At 40.5% G+C, this 17,512-nt stretch overlaps 2 protein-coding genes across 8 annotated transcripts in view; both read left to right on the top strand.

The window, feature by feature from the left end:
* Positions 1-10,771, top strand: part of LOC108617816 (uncharacterized) — a 33,086-nt gene extending 22,315 nt beyond the window's left edge. For 5 of the 6 annotated variants that reach the window (XM_089472627.1, XM_089472631.1, XM_089472630.1 and 2 more), the window contains 8 exons: positions 110-307; positions 2,660-3,180; positions 6,392-6,477; positions 6,679-6,934; positions 7,074-7,169; positions 7,786-8,388; positions 8,970-9,077; positions 9,162-10,771. In XM_089472627.1, the coding sequence (XP_089328753.1) occupies positions 110-307; positions 2,660-3,180; positions 6,392-6,477; positions 6,679-6,934; positions 7,074-7,169; positions 7,786-8,388; positions 8,970-9,077; positions 9,162-9,322 (2,029 nt within the window). In that variant the 3' untranslated portion in view covers positions 9,323-10,771. Of the gene's footprint in view, positions 1-109; positions 308-2,659; positions 3,181-6,391; positions 6,478-6,678; positions 6,935-7,073; positions 7,170-7,785; positions 8,389-8,969; positions 9,103-9,161 lie in introns of all 6 variants that reach the window. The other variant, XM_089472632.1, reaches the window with a different exon arrangement.
* A 556-nt stretch (positions 10,772-11,327) lies between these two features.
* On the top strand, positions 11,328-15,161 carry LOC149268310 (uncharacterized). 2 transcript variants are annotated; one of them, XM_089472640.1, is made up of 3 exons: positions 11,328-12,778; positions 13,360-13,492; positions 13,552-13,714. In XM_089472640.1, exons 1-3 carry the CDS (start codon positions 12,499-12,501, stop codon positions 13,568-13,570), a joined length of 432 nt encoding a protein of 143 aa, XP_089328766.1. In that variant the 5' UTR covers positions 11,328-12,498; the 3' UTR covers positions 13,571-13,714. The 2 variants fall into 2 exon arrangements, with proteins under 2 accessions (XP_089328766.1, XP_089328765.1); XM_089472639.1 differs by having other exon boundaries at positions 11,344-12,778; positions 13,360-13,467; positions 13,552-15,161.
* Positions 15,162-17,512: the final 2,351 nt, after the last annotated feature.

The following is a 17,512-nucleotide window of genomic DNA, read 5'->3' as shown; positions in this document are numbered from 1 at the left end:
CAAGCAAATATAATACACAATGGTACCTGTTAGCTCATTAGAATTTCTTGTCTGGCTTTTAGTCCATAATGCCCATCGACGCACTTCCCTTCCACTCTTACTTTTTCAGATATTATGAAACTGGTAGCTTTAAGGCTGGCGTCATAGGCGGCTCGAAGCCAAAGGTCGCGACGCCGCCAGTCGTTGACGCGATCGCCAACTACAAGCGGGAGAACCCGACGATGTTCGCCTGGGAGATACGAGATCGGCTGCTGGCAGAAGGCATTTGCTCACAAGATAATGTGCCCAGCGTATCGTCCATAAATCGGTAAGATAATATTGAGACTCAATATTGAAGCTTTATGTTTGTAGTTCTTAAGCTTAGAAACTTCTGCGAGCGCAATGACTGCTTGTATCACAATTGGAAGGGCGTAGATACAATAGCTAAAAGGATATCCTTGACCCTGAGTGTATGTTTAGGATTTCTTTGATTTCGAATCGTGTGCATATCGTGTATCGTATAACCCAGCAAAATTGTTAGTTTCCCAGCTATGGTCTGGCTGAGTGTCGCAATGCTTGCTTGCTGTCATGCAACTTAGTTCCGAGTCCGAATCCGAATCCGAATCCGTTTCCTCATCCGCATCCGCATCCGCATCCGTGTGCCAAATCCATGATGATGGGTGCGGCGATGGGTGCCCCAACACACACTGTGGAGAGACGGCTAATAAAAATATCTAAGTAGTTTTCAGCGTTCATAATTGCGGCACAATGCTTGACACACGACCACCACAAAAGCTAGCTTCCTTCTCGGATTCCGGTGCGGCACTCCTTGCCATCGCGTACTCATCAACAACAGAGCCGCAGCACAGCATTGCCGGCATCCTAGCGGATTGTAATGTACGCACTTCCTCTTTGACCATAATTCATTTTATTTGGCTAAGGATGCCAGAAGGCAGCTGCTCAAGGCTTGGATCGCCGTCGCCGTCGCCGTCGCCGCCGCCGTTGGCTCTACGAAAAGCCATAAATTAGCTGTGCACAACTCACCATAACTGTAATTCCGAGCGACGGCCGACGTGCGACGGATGCCGGACGGTAGATCGCGACGGCGTTTGTTGTCAAGTGGAAGAGTGAGAGGTGACTAAGGTCAACGCGCACTTGTTCAGCACACCCACACCCACACACACACACACACACACCCTATACCACACCACAAACTTACACACTTCATCCCACGCAGCCTTCTACCCGCCACAAAGTCATCTAAAACACATTGCTGAATATTTGCTGGGGCGCTGCAACCACACGCGGCACGTGCAGCCATTCAGAATCAATTCGCTACGACTAGGACGAGGAGTATGCAAAGCGCCAGGATGCGATGAGTGGTCGGGATGAATCGCAGAGCTTACCCTGTGGCCGAGGGTAATTCCAGGGGATAATCAACATTAACTTGCAATAATGCGACAATGTGTGATTCCATGTCACCCGAGCGATGATTGAGACGCAGATTCAATCTTACACAGACTCATGCACACAGCAGAGTACGTGTGTGCGACAGACCCTCTCTCTCTCCCAGCAAGTATCAGGCGTAATTCCAGTCCAGTTTCTGTTTTTTTGTTTGCTCTTTTTTTCGTTTTTTTGTTTCTTGCTGCTGCTACCCATTCACAGTGCGTCCCTAGAGAATAGCACTTATAAAGTGACTTTCGCAGCACTCATTGTAAGCCAATCGCCTGGCCCCCTCCCCGGCGTCCAACAAAGCCAAGTAAACAAATCGAACAATGTGTAGGCAATGCACAATACCGCGCAGCCCAAACATATGTCCCAATTGTGTGCACTGTCCGACTAGTAATTCCAGCCTCAGTATCCATCTCTATCTCTCTCTCTCTCTCTCTCTCTCTCTTAACCCGGTGAGATTGTCCTTTTCGAAATATATAATTTGATTTGATTCCGCCTGAGTTACCCTCTCAATCTGCAACCCTCTGAACGCGAGGGGAGACGGGCGAGCGATTTCTGCGTTAATCAAACACTCATGCAGTTTTATGCCCATGAAAATATTGTATAAGTAAGTACAATACAAGACCTGAAGGGAGAACGCTCCTCTTCAGTTCCCTGGAATAGACCGCTGACTAGACTTGCCCCGCAATTACATCTTTTCTAGAGCTCTGAGGTGGCTAAATTCGCCTTTTATGTATTCTCACCTAATCGGAGTCGCGACCATAAACGTAAAGCTTGAGCTCATTCAAAAAAAATGTTCCGCACTAAGCAGTCCCCAGGTGCCCACATCATCAGAAGATGCCGCATTATGACACACCTGGACACCTCAATTGGGTGGCGGAGTGGATGGGAAAGTAGAACTGAAGTGGATGCGCGTCCTCGAATGGATATGATTATTTTTCTCAAAGAAGGCCTCAATTTCAGCTTTACCTCTTTATCGACGCTAGACTTTTTTCCGGCGATCTTTCCCTTTAAGTCTAGATGTGGAAGCCATTCGAAGCCCGATTCGTGCAATTTTTCATTTCCATTTGCCAGAACTGATTGTCAGAGCTTTCAAGATCAGAGATAGAGCTATCGATCGACTTCTGTTGGCGGTATCCAAGCTAAAGCTCCTATGGACTGAATGCGAGCTTTTCAGTCAACTTAGCATGAGCAGATATTTCATTATAGGTGCCTCTATCTTTTGCAGAATTGTTCGCAATAAAGCCGCTGAGAAAGCGAAACACGTGCATCATCACCACCAGCAGCAGCAGCAGCAGCAGCAAATGCAACCAAACCTCAGCAATGGACATATCGCAAGTGAAAGCCTCGACAGCAGCAACGGCGCAATTAGCGAGCAGCAAGCTGTCATCTCTAACAGCAACAACAACAACAACAACTCGAGCAGCAATAACACCAATAACAGCACAGCGTCGGTCGTATCGGGCGCAGGTGCAGTGGGCGGTCTGGGCGCGACGGCAGAACCAGTGTCTGGCCCCAGCAGCGGCGCTGGCGGCGGAGGCGGTAGCGCAGGCGGCAGCAGCAGCAACAACATCACAACGGCTGCGGAAGTAGCAGCGACTGCCACGGAGCATCGATCGTCTGGCTCAGGATACAGCATAAATGGCATTTTGGGTCTGCAGCATGGCCATCACATACACAGCAACAATAACAGCAGCAACAACAATACGCCAGCTGCCGATTGTAAACGCAAGCGAAATGATATCCACGGTAAGGCACATTCAGTCTATCTTATGTCTCTCTCTTTCTCTCTCCCTCGCTCTTGCACACACACAAACATCTCCATTGAATCGAAAATGAATTCATATTAAATATACTGCAAATCCAAAACTAATGACTAAGACTGACCCCATCAAATGTTGTAATTAATCGATAGTCGGCTAGGACTCTCGCGAAATAGGTTATCATCGCACTAGCTCGCTCTAAAAGCCACAGCTATGGGGCTAACCCTATGTAGACTCTACAGTAGCTGGAGAGAGGCAAGTGAATGACTCGGCTCAGACTCGCTTCAATTTGAACTTAATAAACTTAGCGGTAGGTGCAAAAACAGACAGCACGGGAATAGGAGCATTCATTTGCATAACGTTTACTGGGGTGTTGTTCTAGGGAGTCTCTGCTACACTTTGTGGCCGTATTATGAGGGCCATCTGCGAGCCGCAGCCGCAGAGCATATGTGTGTATGGGTTGAAATCAAACCCCAGCAGTAGGCCAAAGTGAGATATCATCTTAATTGGGTGATGGTTAGTGGTACAGCAGCAGAAGGCATAAGGTACAGGCAGATACCGATATAGATAAAGATACAGATACAGATACCGAAACAAGGATACGAACAATTCGTATACAGTATCTGGGCGTATTTCAGAATCGTAAGGGGGTTGGCAGCGAGCGACAGAGAATCACAGGGAGAAAGAGAGAGAGAGAGAGAGAGCGACATCATTAAGTAATAATGTCAGATGGGATTCTTAAATGCAATTCCACTGGCACTTGTCGCTTTCAATAACAAACCCAGTAAAAATGAAGCATGCTCGACAACAAGATACCCTGATATTTCAAGCAAACCCAGAGAACGAAACTCATGCCCGACACAATGATGCTTTTTGCCAGTACCCAATGTACCCCACTCATTCTAACTATTTCTAAGGCCTTCCAATGGGTATCAAACGAGTCACAGCCCATGGAAATCGGAACTTAGGAAACAATGTGGTGGCTATGATGTTTTAATAACAACTTTACATATATATATATATATATATATATATATATATATATATATATATATATATATATATATATGTATGTATGTATATATGTATATATACATTATATATATATATATATATTAATTTATCAATTATTGCCAAACCTCTCTGCCTCTCCCAATCACTATTCCTCTCCTTTCCTTGCTCCCTGGGTAATAAAATAGCAATAAACTTTGAACCTACAAAATTCAAGCATGCCGAGCATTCAGTGCTTTTCTCTTCTCTTAGTCGACAGATTGCTTATTCCCCCGAGGGAAGACTATAGATGGAAAAGCATTTGTGAGCCTGTGTGTGTGTCTATTAGATACTTAGGCTTGAATTTGTGGCAAATTTGTTCAAATCATTTTTGATTTTCTCAAGGCAGAACGAAACTGAATATCTCTGGTCAAAATGTCGTTAGACAGCCTCCCCCATTTATTTGCACTGGGCTGTAGGCCGTATGCGAGTGCTAGGGTTGAAAAGTGGGCGTGAGCATGTTCACCCATCATCGTGTCCCCTCCCCTTCTTCTGTAAAGCTAGCATTACGCTTACGATTGCGATTACTACATTTGGTGTCCATTTGCCTTTACTCTGTTGTCTGATGTCTTTTTCGCCACATGTGTAAAAAAACTTTGTAACGCCCTTACAAGGCAGCGTATAGGCCTGTACACAGTAATGATTTTCCTTGTTGGGATCCTATCATCGAATTCTATATAAAATAGTCCAAAAGCTTTAACAAGTTAGGAAGAATATATGTCTGTCGAATATAACTTCTTGCATCACATCATTTAGCTGGTCCATCACTGCAATTTCCATCGACTATTTCTAAGATCTAAAATTTCAGAGGCCCCATCCGTCGACACGATGCCATTGTGCTCTAACGTTATGTTCAGTGAATATACTATATTTCGATAAGGCATAAGGATCCAACTATAGAATTCCATTGCTCGTGGATCTTAGTAGCCCTGCGAATATCAAGGCTCTGCTTGATCCATGCAGGGATCCACTCATGTACATGAGCCTACTAAGGCTGCAGCCATTTGTCCGCGCATCTTGGGGGTGCGGCGAAACAGAGTTACTGCAGATGCAGAGCTTCCGGAAACTTACCTTACTTATATATATAGAAAGGAGAAAGCAAGTTCCTGAAAGTCAATAAAGTTTCTTCAATAGGCTTCTGTGTTGCTTTAGGCACTTTATACTACATAGGAAAAGCATTTCTCCTCATGTCATTTGTTTTCCATCTGCGCTGTGACACGTGTTTTTATTAATTAATTTATTATTTTTCTGTTTTTTTTTTTTTTTTTTTTGTGGTAGTCGTGTGGTCAGTTAAAGAAACCCATTACAATCATATTTAGACAGCTTATTAACATAGAGCTCGAGTGACTATATAAGCCTTTTATTCATACATGTGCATGCTAGGGGATTACATATTCACCCAAATTTATATTTGTATATATATATTACCCTAATATCCTCTCGACGCGTAAATGCACTTAAGAGCCACGTGGCACGCCAGAAGAAAAGCTGCGACAATAAATGTAACAGCAGTAATTCAATTAGGAGGGTTCACTGTGGGTGTGAAGCACTTGATGGTGGCAGAAAGCGCGATGGAAGGAGTTAGGAAGAGAGCCCGACAGAGAGCGAGAGACAGAAAGCGAGAGAGAGAGAGAAACAGAGACATGAGAGAGAATTATTTATATTTTTATACCCATTGAGAATGGGAAATCAGGGAATAATGGTTTTGTTAAAAGTATGTAACAGGCAGAAGGAACCATCGCAGACCCCGTAAGGTATATATAGCCTTGATCAGGATTTTTTGATGAATACGAAGATTTTGTAATTTACCGATTTTGGATACCACGCCCCCTTCGCGCCCAATTTATTAAAAACGTATTTTTAGTACTTAAGACTTGTGCTTTGGAATGTACACACATATTTTCACGTTCCTGATCATGATCACGTTCTGAAAGTTTCATAAAGATAGTCCCTCTACAAGAGAAATTATTCAGCAAATAAATTCTCATAGTATTGCCGACACTGCAGCGCAACCCAAGCGCAGTTAGCAGAGCGCGTGGATGCATCTGTATGTGTGTGTGCATAAAAGAAATGCAGAATGATTAGAATATCAGCAAGGAGGTTTCAGGGTTAAAGTTAAAGAATATTTCGATTTATTCATATTTCAGATGAGAACCGCGATGTAAATATGAACTCTGAGGAGGAAGTCAAGCGACAGCGATTATCCTATGGCGGCGACCAGATATATACAAATGTAAGTGCTATTCTATTTGAGGGACAATACAGCTACAACAACAAAAAGTGAATGTTAAGAATGTTCGTATTGAAGATAGATCAGACGCGGATGGAGGCATTCTGACCATGCTTATAGACCGCTCTAGAAGAGGGTGTCTATCGATACACAGAAGTCACCTCAAATTGTAATTGTAGTAAATCTTGTTGGTTTGGTTGGCAGATCTGGTCTGGCAAATGGTGCATCAAGGACGAGCATAAGCTGCTCTCAGAGCTGGGAAACTTTACAGGCTCAGCGACGGCAACGACGACGGCGACTAGCAGTGGGCCAGCCTACTACGAAGCACCAAATGGATATCCGACTAGCACAATACCTTGCGCGGGCGTCGGCAACGACTCGGCCATGATGTACGACAGCATCGCATCGATATCTCAAAGTCAAAGTTCGCTCTATACGCCGCCAATAGGCCCGTCGATTGGTAAGTCAACTGCTCTACGCATCTATTTGCATGATTATACATATATTATTTGTATTTATATATTTATTTATTCATTTTCTTAATCTATGTGACTTTTGTATGTATGTGTGTGTGTGTGTGTGTGTGTGTGTGTGAGTAGGCAGCAGTTCATTGACTCCACTTGTGCCTTTAAATTTGCAAGACATGAAATTCAATGCAAATAATCAGGATCAAAACATATCGCCCTTTTATACAGGTAAGAGATCTGAATAGTTCTGCAAGTACGAGTATAGTGAATGTATATGAGAATGATAGTACGGTGTCTAGACCCTCTATCTAAAGTGCCACCCTTAAGCGGAAATATCTACTTTAATACTTTAATAGTCAATGGGAAAACATGTAGAGATGGGGTATCCCTAACTTGAATACACTTCAAGACACATCGAGGAGACCAACTCGATATTTATCAGTACTATTGGCATTCGATCCAAATACATACGCTCGAAATTAGATGAGGTCAACAGTAACTCAATTATCGAATGGCTTATCTTAGGTTGCAACGAGCAAAATTTCTACATACATATAATTTAAGACCCTAGTTTTATGGATTAACCGAGCACAAAAAGAGGAAAGACTTCTACCGCACAGACTTTACGTACCTAACGGCTGCACGGACTGACATTGTAATCACGTTCCATGAGAGTTCACCGACTGGCAGATATGCTTGGGTTTCGCTTCTCCCTTGGCTCTCTGTGCTCAGCCAGAGGGACAAATGTGCCTATTTTGTAGACGATACACCTAGCGATCTCCATTCCGATCTCAATGCCCCATTCTAAATGAAAATTAATATCAATTCCCGATTTCACGATCAGCAATCGCCATTGAGAGTGGCAGCAGCTATCCCACAATAACGAGCCTGGACAGTGCCAACACGACGACGGTGTTACGTGGCAATATTGCCGGCCGAGGCAGCTGCAATGATTCGCCCACTAACACTAATGGTAATGATAATGCTAACGCCAACGCCAACGCCGATGTCGATGCCAATGCTAATGCTAATGCTAATGCTAATGGTAGTACTAGCTCTAATAGTAATGCCAATGCCAATGCTAATGAGCTTCAGAATGTAGATAGAGCTCCTGTTCATGATGTGTGTAGCGATGAGAATACCAACAACAAAAGTGCACGCAATGATATGGCCAAACAGCGCGGGAGCAGTCTCATTGACTTGCACATACCCATTAATCATCTAATGCCTGACTCATCAGCTACCCAGGATCATCATCACCAGCAGCAGCAACAGCTTCAGCTGTCCGGCAATGGAAGCGCTAATACCTCATCTCTCATAGTCTTACAAGCCAATGCAAATAGCTCAACGGCCGACGGACGCTCTGATGTTGATTATATTGCTGCCAATAGCACAGCTATTTATGCCACGCCCACAATGCTTCCCAGTTTTAGCCACTACTCAGCAGGCAAGTCTCTCTCTCTCCCACTGCCTGTCGCACTCGCACCCGCACTCATTGCCCCTGGCTACTCTCTCTTTCTCGCTCTCTATCTATCTGTCTCTCTTCACTCATGCTATATCTTCCGCACAGCAAACACTTTTATGATTGTGGTGGTGGTGGTGGTGCTGGTGCCGGTGGTTTTAGCACACACGATTACGCGAAGTACCTAACACCCAGACGCACGCGTCTTTCGTTAAAAATCAAATTAACGGAACTACTAAACTTAAAGCTTCAAGCTGCACGCTGAGCTTAACTGAATCTCATATCATATTGTCGTTTATCTTAAAGACTTCTAATGGTGGAGGGATGGTAATAAAGTCAGAAATAGGAATGAGATACGTCTACCTCTATAGATAACTAAATAATCTGTTAACTGCAAAAGTATGATGTCATGCGAAATTTGATAAACGTAAAATAAATTAGTATTAATTGTATTTTTTATTATTCTAGCGTGAAGAGTATTGCACACTTATGGTTTTATTTTTATTTGATTTTACATTCTTTTAATTTGATGCTTTTGATGCTAGATTAAATTTTTTTTCTTACAGCCTGCGGATCAGTTCTACCAAGCACTGATTACGCCTATAGTCCAGCATATACCCAATATGGAGGGACCTATGGATCGTACAGTTACGGAACCAACAGCGGCTTAATAAGTAAGGAACCAAATATTAAGAACAAGTACATATATCATTTATATACAAATATATATATATATATATATATATGTTTTGTTACAGATTCATCGTACTACTATGAAGGCGGTCAAAATCAGGCATCTCTCAATCAGGACTTACGCTCGCCGCTAGCTGCTACCAGAGCAAATTCTTTGGTTTCAGCAGCATCGCCAACAGGCAGTGCGTGCACGAAATCAGAGACATCAGATATATTTCTTGTGTAGTAGTACCAAAAGGTCTAAATTTAAATCCTTTAATTTTAATCGTTGTTCCAAAGAAACTTATATGTAGCTATACATATATATATGTAAGACCCATTATTACTCGTACAGTCACTCTATATATTATCACTACATATATACATATGTATATATTGACATCTAACTGTACGAGTCGGTATTTATATCAAGAGTAGGTAAGAGCAAAATTATTAGAAAAGAAAACCCATCCAAGTGTTATTTTTTAATCGACGATGAACTGAAAAACTCAACGAGGACAATTCTCAATATAATTAGCTCATTAGCATTTTGGTAGATGAACCGAAGCCCTACACTTTGTATTATTAAGTATTAGGACAAAAAAATACAAGCAGGACGTTAATTCATGCAGTGAACGAGTTGTCTGATACTTGTTCACCTAGTTAAAAGATTATATATTGGATTTTGTCAATGACCGATGATATGTTTCAACGTTTTACATACGCCTTTGTGGGCGTGAGAAATTAAGGCAAGAAACGCACGTACTTCCAAAAGTCTCCGAAATCAAATTGCTAAAAAGGGACATTGAATTTAAATCCGACATCCTAAATCTGAGGGAAAAGCAATATTCCCTTTTTTTGTGAAAGCCACAAAGGTAATAATTTAAAAAAATAAATATTTTAAAAAATGAAGTAAATGAAAGGATTGAAACCAAAATCTTTACTAAGAGAAACTCAACCAAAAACTCTACAATGCAAGTTTTCCAAAAACTTGTAAATCGCGTGTATTTTAATATGCTAGACTTAAATTAATAATAATATAACAAATGTACGCACACGAATATGGTGAATAACTGACTATCATATTTTAGTTGTATATGTACATAAATATTATGTTCAATTGTACATACTGATCTACCCTCAACTTGCACTGCTGTGGGTTCCGCAAGAGCGCAGAGAATGTTACCTTGAGCTCCGAATAGCGCTTATCATGAACGTATTTGTGAATGTTATTTCGATTATTACAATCTTATTATTTAATTATTAAAAACTCCAAAGTTGGGTGGAAAAGGCATTTAAGACGAAAACTACGTTGAAGTACTTCATTTTATTGATCACGAAAACCAAGTTACAATTTTCGATAAATTAAATAAAAAGTTGTTGGAATAATGTTTTACCTTTATTTTAACATTTTTAATTAGACTGCGAACTCCTTGAAGTGCATATACATACATTTACATATTTTGATTTACATTTAAATAAGCGCACCACCTACATATATTCGAATATCTTAAGTGATGATGTATACATCGAACTGTATTTGTACTCGTAAATGTAAGTTTAGATGTAACTCATTAACGGCGCCTGATGGCCCATTAAGAAAGCACAAACCAAATTCTGTATAAATACATACACATAGTAAACAATTGAAACACACATACATGTATGTATATCTATAAATAAAAAATCAACCATATGCTTTACTGAAAGGGGAAGAAATGGGAAGGATAATAGAGAGAGAGAGAGAGAGAGAGAGAGAGAGAGAGACAGAGAGAGAGTGTGTTCATGGAAAAAAGAAAGCTCCCCTGAACCCTTTGACTGATTGAACTTCCACATTTGTATACCCTGAACCCATTGAAAATGGGAAATCAGAGTATAGTGGTTTTGTGAAAAAGTATGTAACGGGCAGAAGACGGCATGGCAGACCCAACAAAGTATATATATTCTTGATCAGCGCGACGAGCTGAGTCGATATAGCCCTGTCCGTCTGTCCGCACGAGAGCGCCGATCTCAGAAGTTATAAGAGCTAGAGAGCTGAAATTTGGCATGCATACTCGTGTGTACCATATGCAGTACGATAACTTTTGTATCGAGAATAATTGAAAAATTGATTTTGTTTTTTTCAGCCTCATTGGAATACTATTAGACCTGGAGACCTTCAGATTTATTGTGTATATACATATGATGGATGAAAACATTTTGTAATTTATAGATTTTGGATACCACGCCCCCTTCCCCCCCCCCCCCCCCCCCCCAATTTGTAAAAACCGCATTTCAAGTACTAGAGACTTGTGCTTTGGAATGTAAATACATTTGAACATTATGATTACGTTCTGAAAGTTTCATTAAGATTGTACGTCTAAAAATTAAATTATTCAACAAATAAATTCTTATAATGTTGCCCACATTGCAGCGCAGCCCAAGCGCAGTCGCTGCTTACTGCGCAGTTAGCAGTGCGCGTTGTTATACGTGCGTCTGGATGCATGTGTATGTATGTGTGCATAGAAGAAGTGCAGAATGATTAGAATATCAGCCCTGAACCCTCCAGGGTATCTCCTAGTCGAGCAGTCTTGACTGGAGCCTTCTTACTTATTACCTCCTTTTTGTTTAATCACCTCTTTTAAGCGTAATTCCATCGAGTTTTTTGTCATTCCTCCAATAGGGCTGTTATTGGATATTGTCCTTTTCGAATGGCCACGCCCAATTTTGCCCACAAATGTCCTATAACCTTTATGTATAACCACTGGGCCATATTTGGACATTTCCAAATCAATATCTTAGGTTGCAACGAGCAAAATTTCTACATACATATAATTTAAGACCCTAGTTTTATGGATTAACCGAGCACAAAAAGAGGAAAGACTTCTACCGCACAGACTTTACGTACCTAACGGCTGCACGGACTGACATTGTAATCACGTTCCATGAGAGTTCACCGACTGGCAGATATGCTTGGGTTTCGCTTCTCCCTTGGCTCTCTGTGCTCAGCCAGAGGGACAAATGTGCCTATTTTGTAGACGATACACCTAGCGATCTCCATTCCGATCTCAATGCCCCATTCTAAATGAAAATTAATATCAATTCCCGATTTCACGATCAGCAATCGCCATTGAGAGTGGCAGCAGCTATCCCACAATAACGAGCCTGGACAGTGCCAACACGACGACGGTGTTACGTGGCAATATTGCCGGCCGAGGCAGCTGCAATGATTCGCCCACTAACACTAATGGTAATGATAATGCTAACGCCAACGCCAACGCCGATGTCGATGCCAATGCTAATGCTAATGCTAATGCTAATGGTAGTACTAGCTCTAATAGTAATGCCAATGCCAATGCTAATGAGCTTCAGAATGTAGATAGAGCTCCTGTTCATGATGTGTGTAGCGATGAGAATACCAACAACAAAAGTGCACGCAATGATATGGCCAAACAGCGCGGGAGCAGTCTCATTGACTTGCACATACCCATTAATCATCTAATGCCTGACTCATCAGCTACCCAGGATCATCATCACCAGCAGCAGCAACAGCTTCAGCTGTCCGGCAATGGAAGCGCTAATACCTCATCTCTCATAGTCTTACAAGCCAATGCAAATAGCTCAACGGCCGACGGACGCTCTGATGTTGATTATATTGCTGCCAATAGCACAGCTATTTATGCCACGCCCACAATGCTTCCCAGTTTTAGCCACTACTCAGCAGGCAAGTCTCTCTCTCTCCCACTGCCTGTCGCACTCGCACCCGCACTCATTGCCCCTGGCTACTCTCTCTTTCTCGCTCTCTATCTATCTGTCTCTCTTCACTCATGCTATATCTTCCGCACAGCAAACACTTTTATGATTGTGGTGGTGGTGGTGGTGCTGGTGCCGGTGGTTTTAGCACACACGATTACGCGAAGTACCTAACACCCAGACGCACGCGTCTTTCGTTAAAAATCAAATTAACGGAACTACTAAACTTAAAGCTTCAAGCTGCACGCTGAGCTTAACTGAATCTCATATCATATTGTCGTTTATCTTAAAGACTTCTAATGGTGGAGGGATGGTAATAAAGTCAGAAATAGGAATGAGATACGTCTACCTCTATAGATAACTAAATAATCTGTTAACTGCAAAAGTATGATGTCATGCGAAATTTGATAAACGTAAAATAAATTAGTATTAATTGTATTTTTTATTATTCTAGCGTGAAGAGTATTGCACACTTATGGTTTTATTTTTATTTGATTTTACATTCTTTTAATTTGATGCTTTTGATGCTAGATTAAATTTTTTTTCTTACAGCCTGCGGATCAGTTCTACCAAGCACTGATTACGCCTATAGTCCAGCATATACCCAATATGGAGGGACCTATGGATCGTACAGTTACGGAACCAACAGCGGCTTAATAAGTAAGGAACCAAATATTAAGAACAAGTACATATATCATTTATATACAAATATATATATATATATATATATATGTTTTGTTACAGATTCATCGTACTACTATGAAGGCGGTCAAAATCAGGCATCTCTCAATCAGGACTTACGCTCGCCGCTAGCTGCTACCAGAGCAAATTCTTTGGTTTCAGCAGCATCGCCAACAGGCAGTGCGTGCACGAAATCAGAGACATCAGATATATTTCTTGTGTAGTAGTACCAAAAGGTCTAAATTTAAATCCTTTAATTTTAATCGTTGTTCCAAAGAAACTTATATGTAGCTATACATATATATATGTAAGACCCATTATTACTCGTACAGTCACTCTATATATTATCACTACATATATACATATGTATATATTGACATCTAACTGTACGAGTCGGTATTTATATCAAGAGTAGGTAAGAGCAAAATTATTAGAAAAGAAAACCCATCCAAGTGTTATTTTTTAATCGACGATGAACTGAAAAACTCAACGAGGACAATTCTCAATATAATTAGCTCATTAGCATTTTGGTAGATGAACCGAAGCCCTACACTTTGTATTATTAAGTATTAGGACAAAAAAATACAAGCAGGACGTTAATTCATGCAGTGAACGAGTTGTCTGATACTTGTTCACCTAGTTAAAAGATTATATATTGGATTTTGTCAATGACCGATGATATGTTTCAACGTTTTACATACGCCTTTGTGGGCGTGAGAAATTAAGGCAAGAAACGCACGTACTTCCAAAAGTCTCCGAAATCAAATTGCTAAAAAGGGACATTGAATTTAAATCCGACATCCTAAATCTGAGGGAAAAGCAATATTCCCTTTTTTTGTGAAAGCCACAAAGGTAATAATTTAAAAAAATAAATATTTTAAAAAATGAAGTAAATGAAAGGATTGAAACCAAAATCTTTACTAAGAGAAACTCAACCAAAAACTCTACAATGCAAGTTTTCCAAAAACTTGTAAATCGCGTGTATTTTAATATGCTAGACTTAAATTAATAATAATATAACAAATGTACGCACACGAATATGGTGAATAACTGACTATCATATTTTAGTTGTATATGTACATAAATATTATGTTCAATTGTACATACTGATCTACCCTCAACTTGCACTGCTGTGGGTTCCGCAAGAGCGCAGAGAATGTTACCTTGAGCTCCGAATAGCGCTTATCATGAACGTATTTGTGAATGTTATTTCGATTATTACAATCTTATTATTTAATTATTAAAAACTCCAAAGTTGGGTGGAAAAGGCATTTAAGACGAAAACTACGTTGAAGTACTTCATTTTATTGATCACGAAAACCAAGTTACAATTTTCGATAAATTAAATAAAAAGTTGTTGGAATAATGTTTTACCTTTATTTTAACATTTTTAATTAGACTGCGAACTCCTTGAAGTGCATATACATACATTTACATATTTTGATTTACATTTAAATAAGCGCACCACCTACATATATTCGAATATCTTAAGTGATGATGTATACATCGAACTGTATTTGTACTCGTAAATGTAAGTTTAGATGTAACTCATTAACGGCGCCTGATGGCCCATTAAGAAAGCACAAACCAAATTCTGTATAAATACATACACATAGTAAACAATTGAAACACACATACATGTATGTATATCTATAAATAAAAAATCAACCATATGCTTTACTGAAAGGGGAAGAAATGGGAAGGATAATAGAGAGAGAGAGAGAGAGAGAGAGAGAGAGAGAGAGACAGAGAGAGAGTGTGTTCATGGAAAAAAGAAAGCTCCCCTGAACCCTTTGACTGATTGAACTTCCACATTTGTATACCCTGAACCCATTGAAAATGGGAAATCAGAGTATAGTGGTTTTGTGAAAAAGTATGTAACGGGCAGAAGACGGCATGGCAGACCCAACAAAGTATATATATTCTTGATCAGCGCGACGAGCTGAGTCGATATAGCCCTGTCCGTCTGTCCGCACGAGAGCGCCGATCTCAGAAGTTATAAGAGCTAGAGAGCTGAAATTTGGCATGCATACTCGTGTGTACCATATGCAGTACGATAACTTTTGTATCGAGAATAATTGAAAAATTGATTTTGTTTTTTTCAGCCTCATTGGAATACTATTAGACCTGGAGACCTTCAGATTTATTGTGTATATACATATGATGGATAAAAACATTTTGTAATTTATAGATTTTGGATACCACGCCCCCTTCCCCCCCCCCCCCCCCCCCCCCCCCCAATTTGTAAAAACCGCATTTCAAGTACTAGAGACTTGTGCTTTGGAATGTAAATACATTTGAACATTATGATTACGTTCTGAAAGTTTCATTAAGATTGTACGTCTAAAAATTAAATTATTCAACAAATAAATTCTTATAATGTTGCCCACATTGCAGCGCAGCCCAAGCGCAGTCGCTGCTTACTGCGCAGTTAGCAGTGCGCGTTGTTATACGTGCGTCTGGATGCATGTGTATGTATGTGTGCATAGAAGAAGTGCAGAATGATTAGAATATCAGCCCTGAACCCTCCAGGGTATCTCCTAGTCGAGCAGTCTTGACTGGAGCCTTCTTACTTATTACCTCCTTTTTGTTTAATCACCTCTTTTAAGCGTAATTCCATCGAGTTTTTTGTCATTCCTCCAATAGGGCTGTTATTGGATATTGTCCTTTTCGAATGGCCACGCCCAATTTTGCCCACAAATGTCCTATAACCTTTATGTATAACCACTGGGCCATATTTGGACATTTCCAAATCAAAGAGGAATGGACAATACCCGATTTATGTTTTGGGTCATTAATGTGAAATGAAATAGGGATCGCTCCTAAAGACCCATTTTTCGGCACTTTAGAACGATTCTCCTTCAAAAAGGTTAGGTACATATATTTGTTCATATTACCATCTATAAAACTAAGTTTCCACATGCTTTGGCACATACATGAGTGGATTTGGCCCTGTCCGTTTGTCTGTCCGTCCGTATGTATGAACGCGTCGATCTCAGATATAATAGCTAGAGTCTTGAAAGTTCTTTTCCTATGTCCGTGTGTCATGCGCAAATTGAGTTTTTCTCCGAAAATCGATAAATATTCCCGATATTTTGTTATCGACTAAAAACCTCGAAAACTAGTTATTTAATTATATCTCCTACACCTTTAGAGCTACAGTCTCCAAACTTTAAATGTAGACTCATATGCATTTTATATAGAGAGAGATAGAGTGAGAGAGAGATCGTAAGACAAATAGCTCGTAGCTGTGCTTCATATAAGAATGAGACCATTTCGTTTGAGCCCTGCAGCGCACTGACTTTGTCGTGAAATATTTTCACTACTCGAGTTTCCAGCGAACGAGCCGATCAAGTGCCAAGTATAGTGGTCCGCCAACTTAACATTTTCTGCTGTAAAAAAATTTGTTCTACATGTCTAGTCTATGTGTTGTCTGGTTAGTTGTTCGCTTCATGCGCTCGACCGAGATGGTCGACTGTTGAACAAAAGATCCCTCTATAATCAATTTGTTTTCTATGTGTTCTATGGGTAGTGGCTCCACTCTATTATCGATTGGTTCGGTCCTTGCAAATTTACCTACTGAACAATTTGGTTTTAATTCAACTACAATGAACAATACTTCATTCTATATACGAGTTATCACTACAAAATACGAAATTATTCAGTAAATAAACAAGTAAGAAAGCTCTAGTCGAGACTGCTCGACTACGAGATCCCCTGAACCCTTCGAGCAACTGATATTTCAATAATCATTCGCACACACACAGACGCTCGCATAAAAATGCATTGGCTGCAGTGTTGGCTTACTATGGGACAAGCTATCGATGTTTAAAGCTAAATTCGATATGCACGTGCTATACACGGACCTAGGGAAACAAAAACTTCAAGGGTCTATCTCTTATACAATGGAGGACAAAAGTATTTTGACAACGCATCGCAAAAACGATAACCGCTAGTTTCTGCGTGCTGAGAGAGGTAAGGGTACCCATTATATTTTTCAGAGAGAGCAAACATAACAAGTAAG

The sequence above is a fragment of the Drosophila arizonae genome, chromosome 6 (assembly GCF_054131065.1).
Source record: "Drosophila arizonae isolate 15081-1271.41 chromosome 6, UAZ_ARI_1.0, whole genome shotgun sequence".
NCBI lineage: Eukaryota > Metazoa > Arthropoda > Insecta > Diptera > Drosophilidae > Drosophila > Drosophila arizonae.
This window is presented reverse-complemented; position numbering and strand designations above follow the sequence as displayed.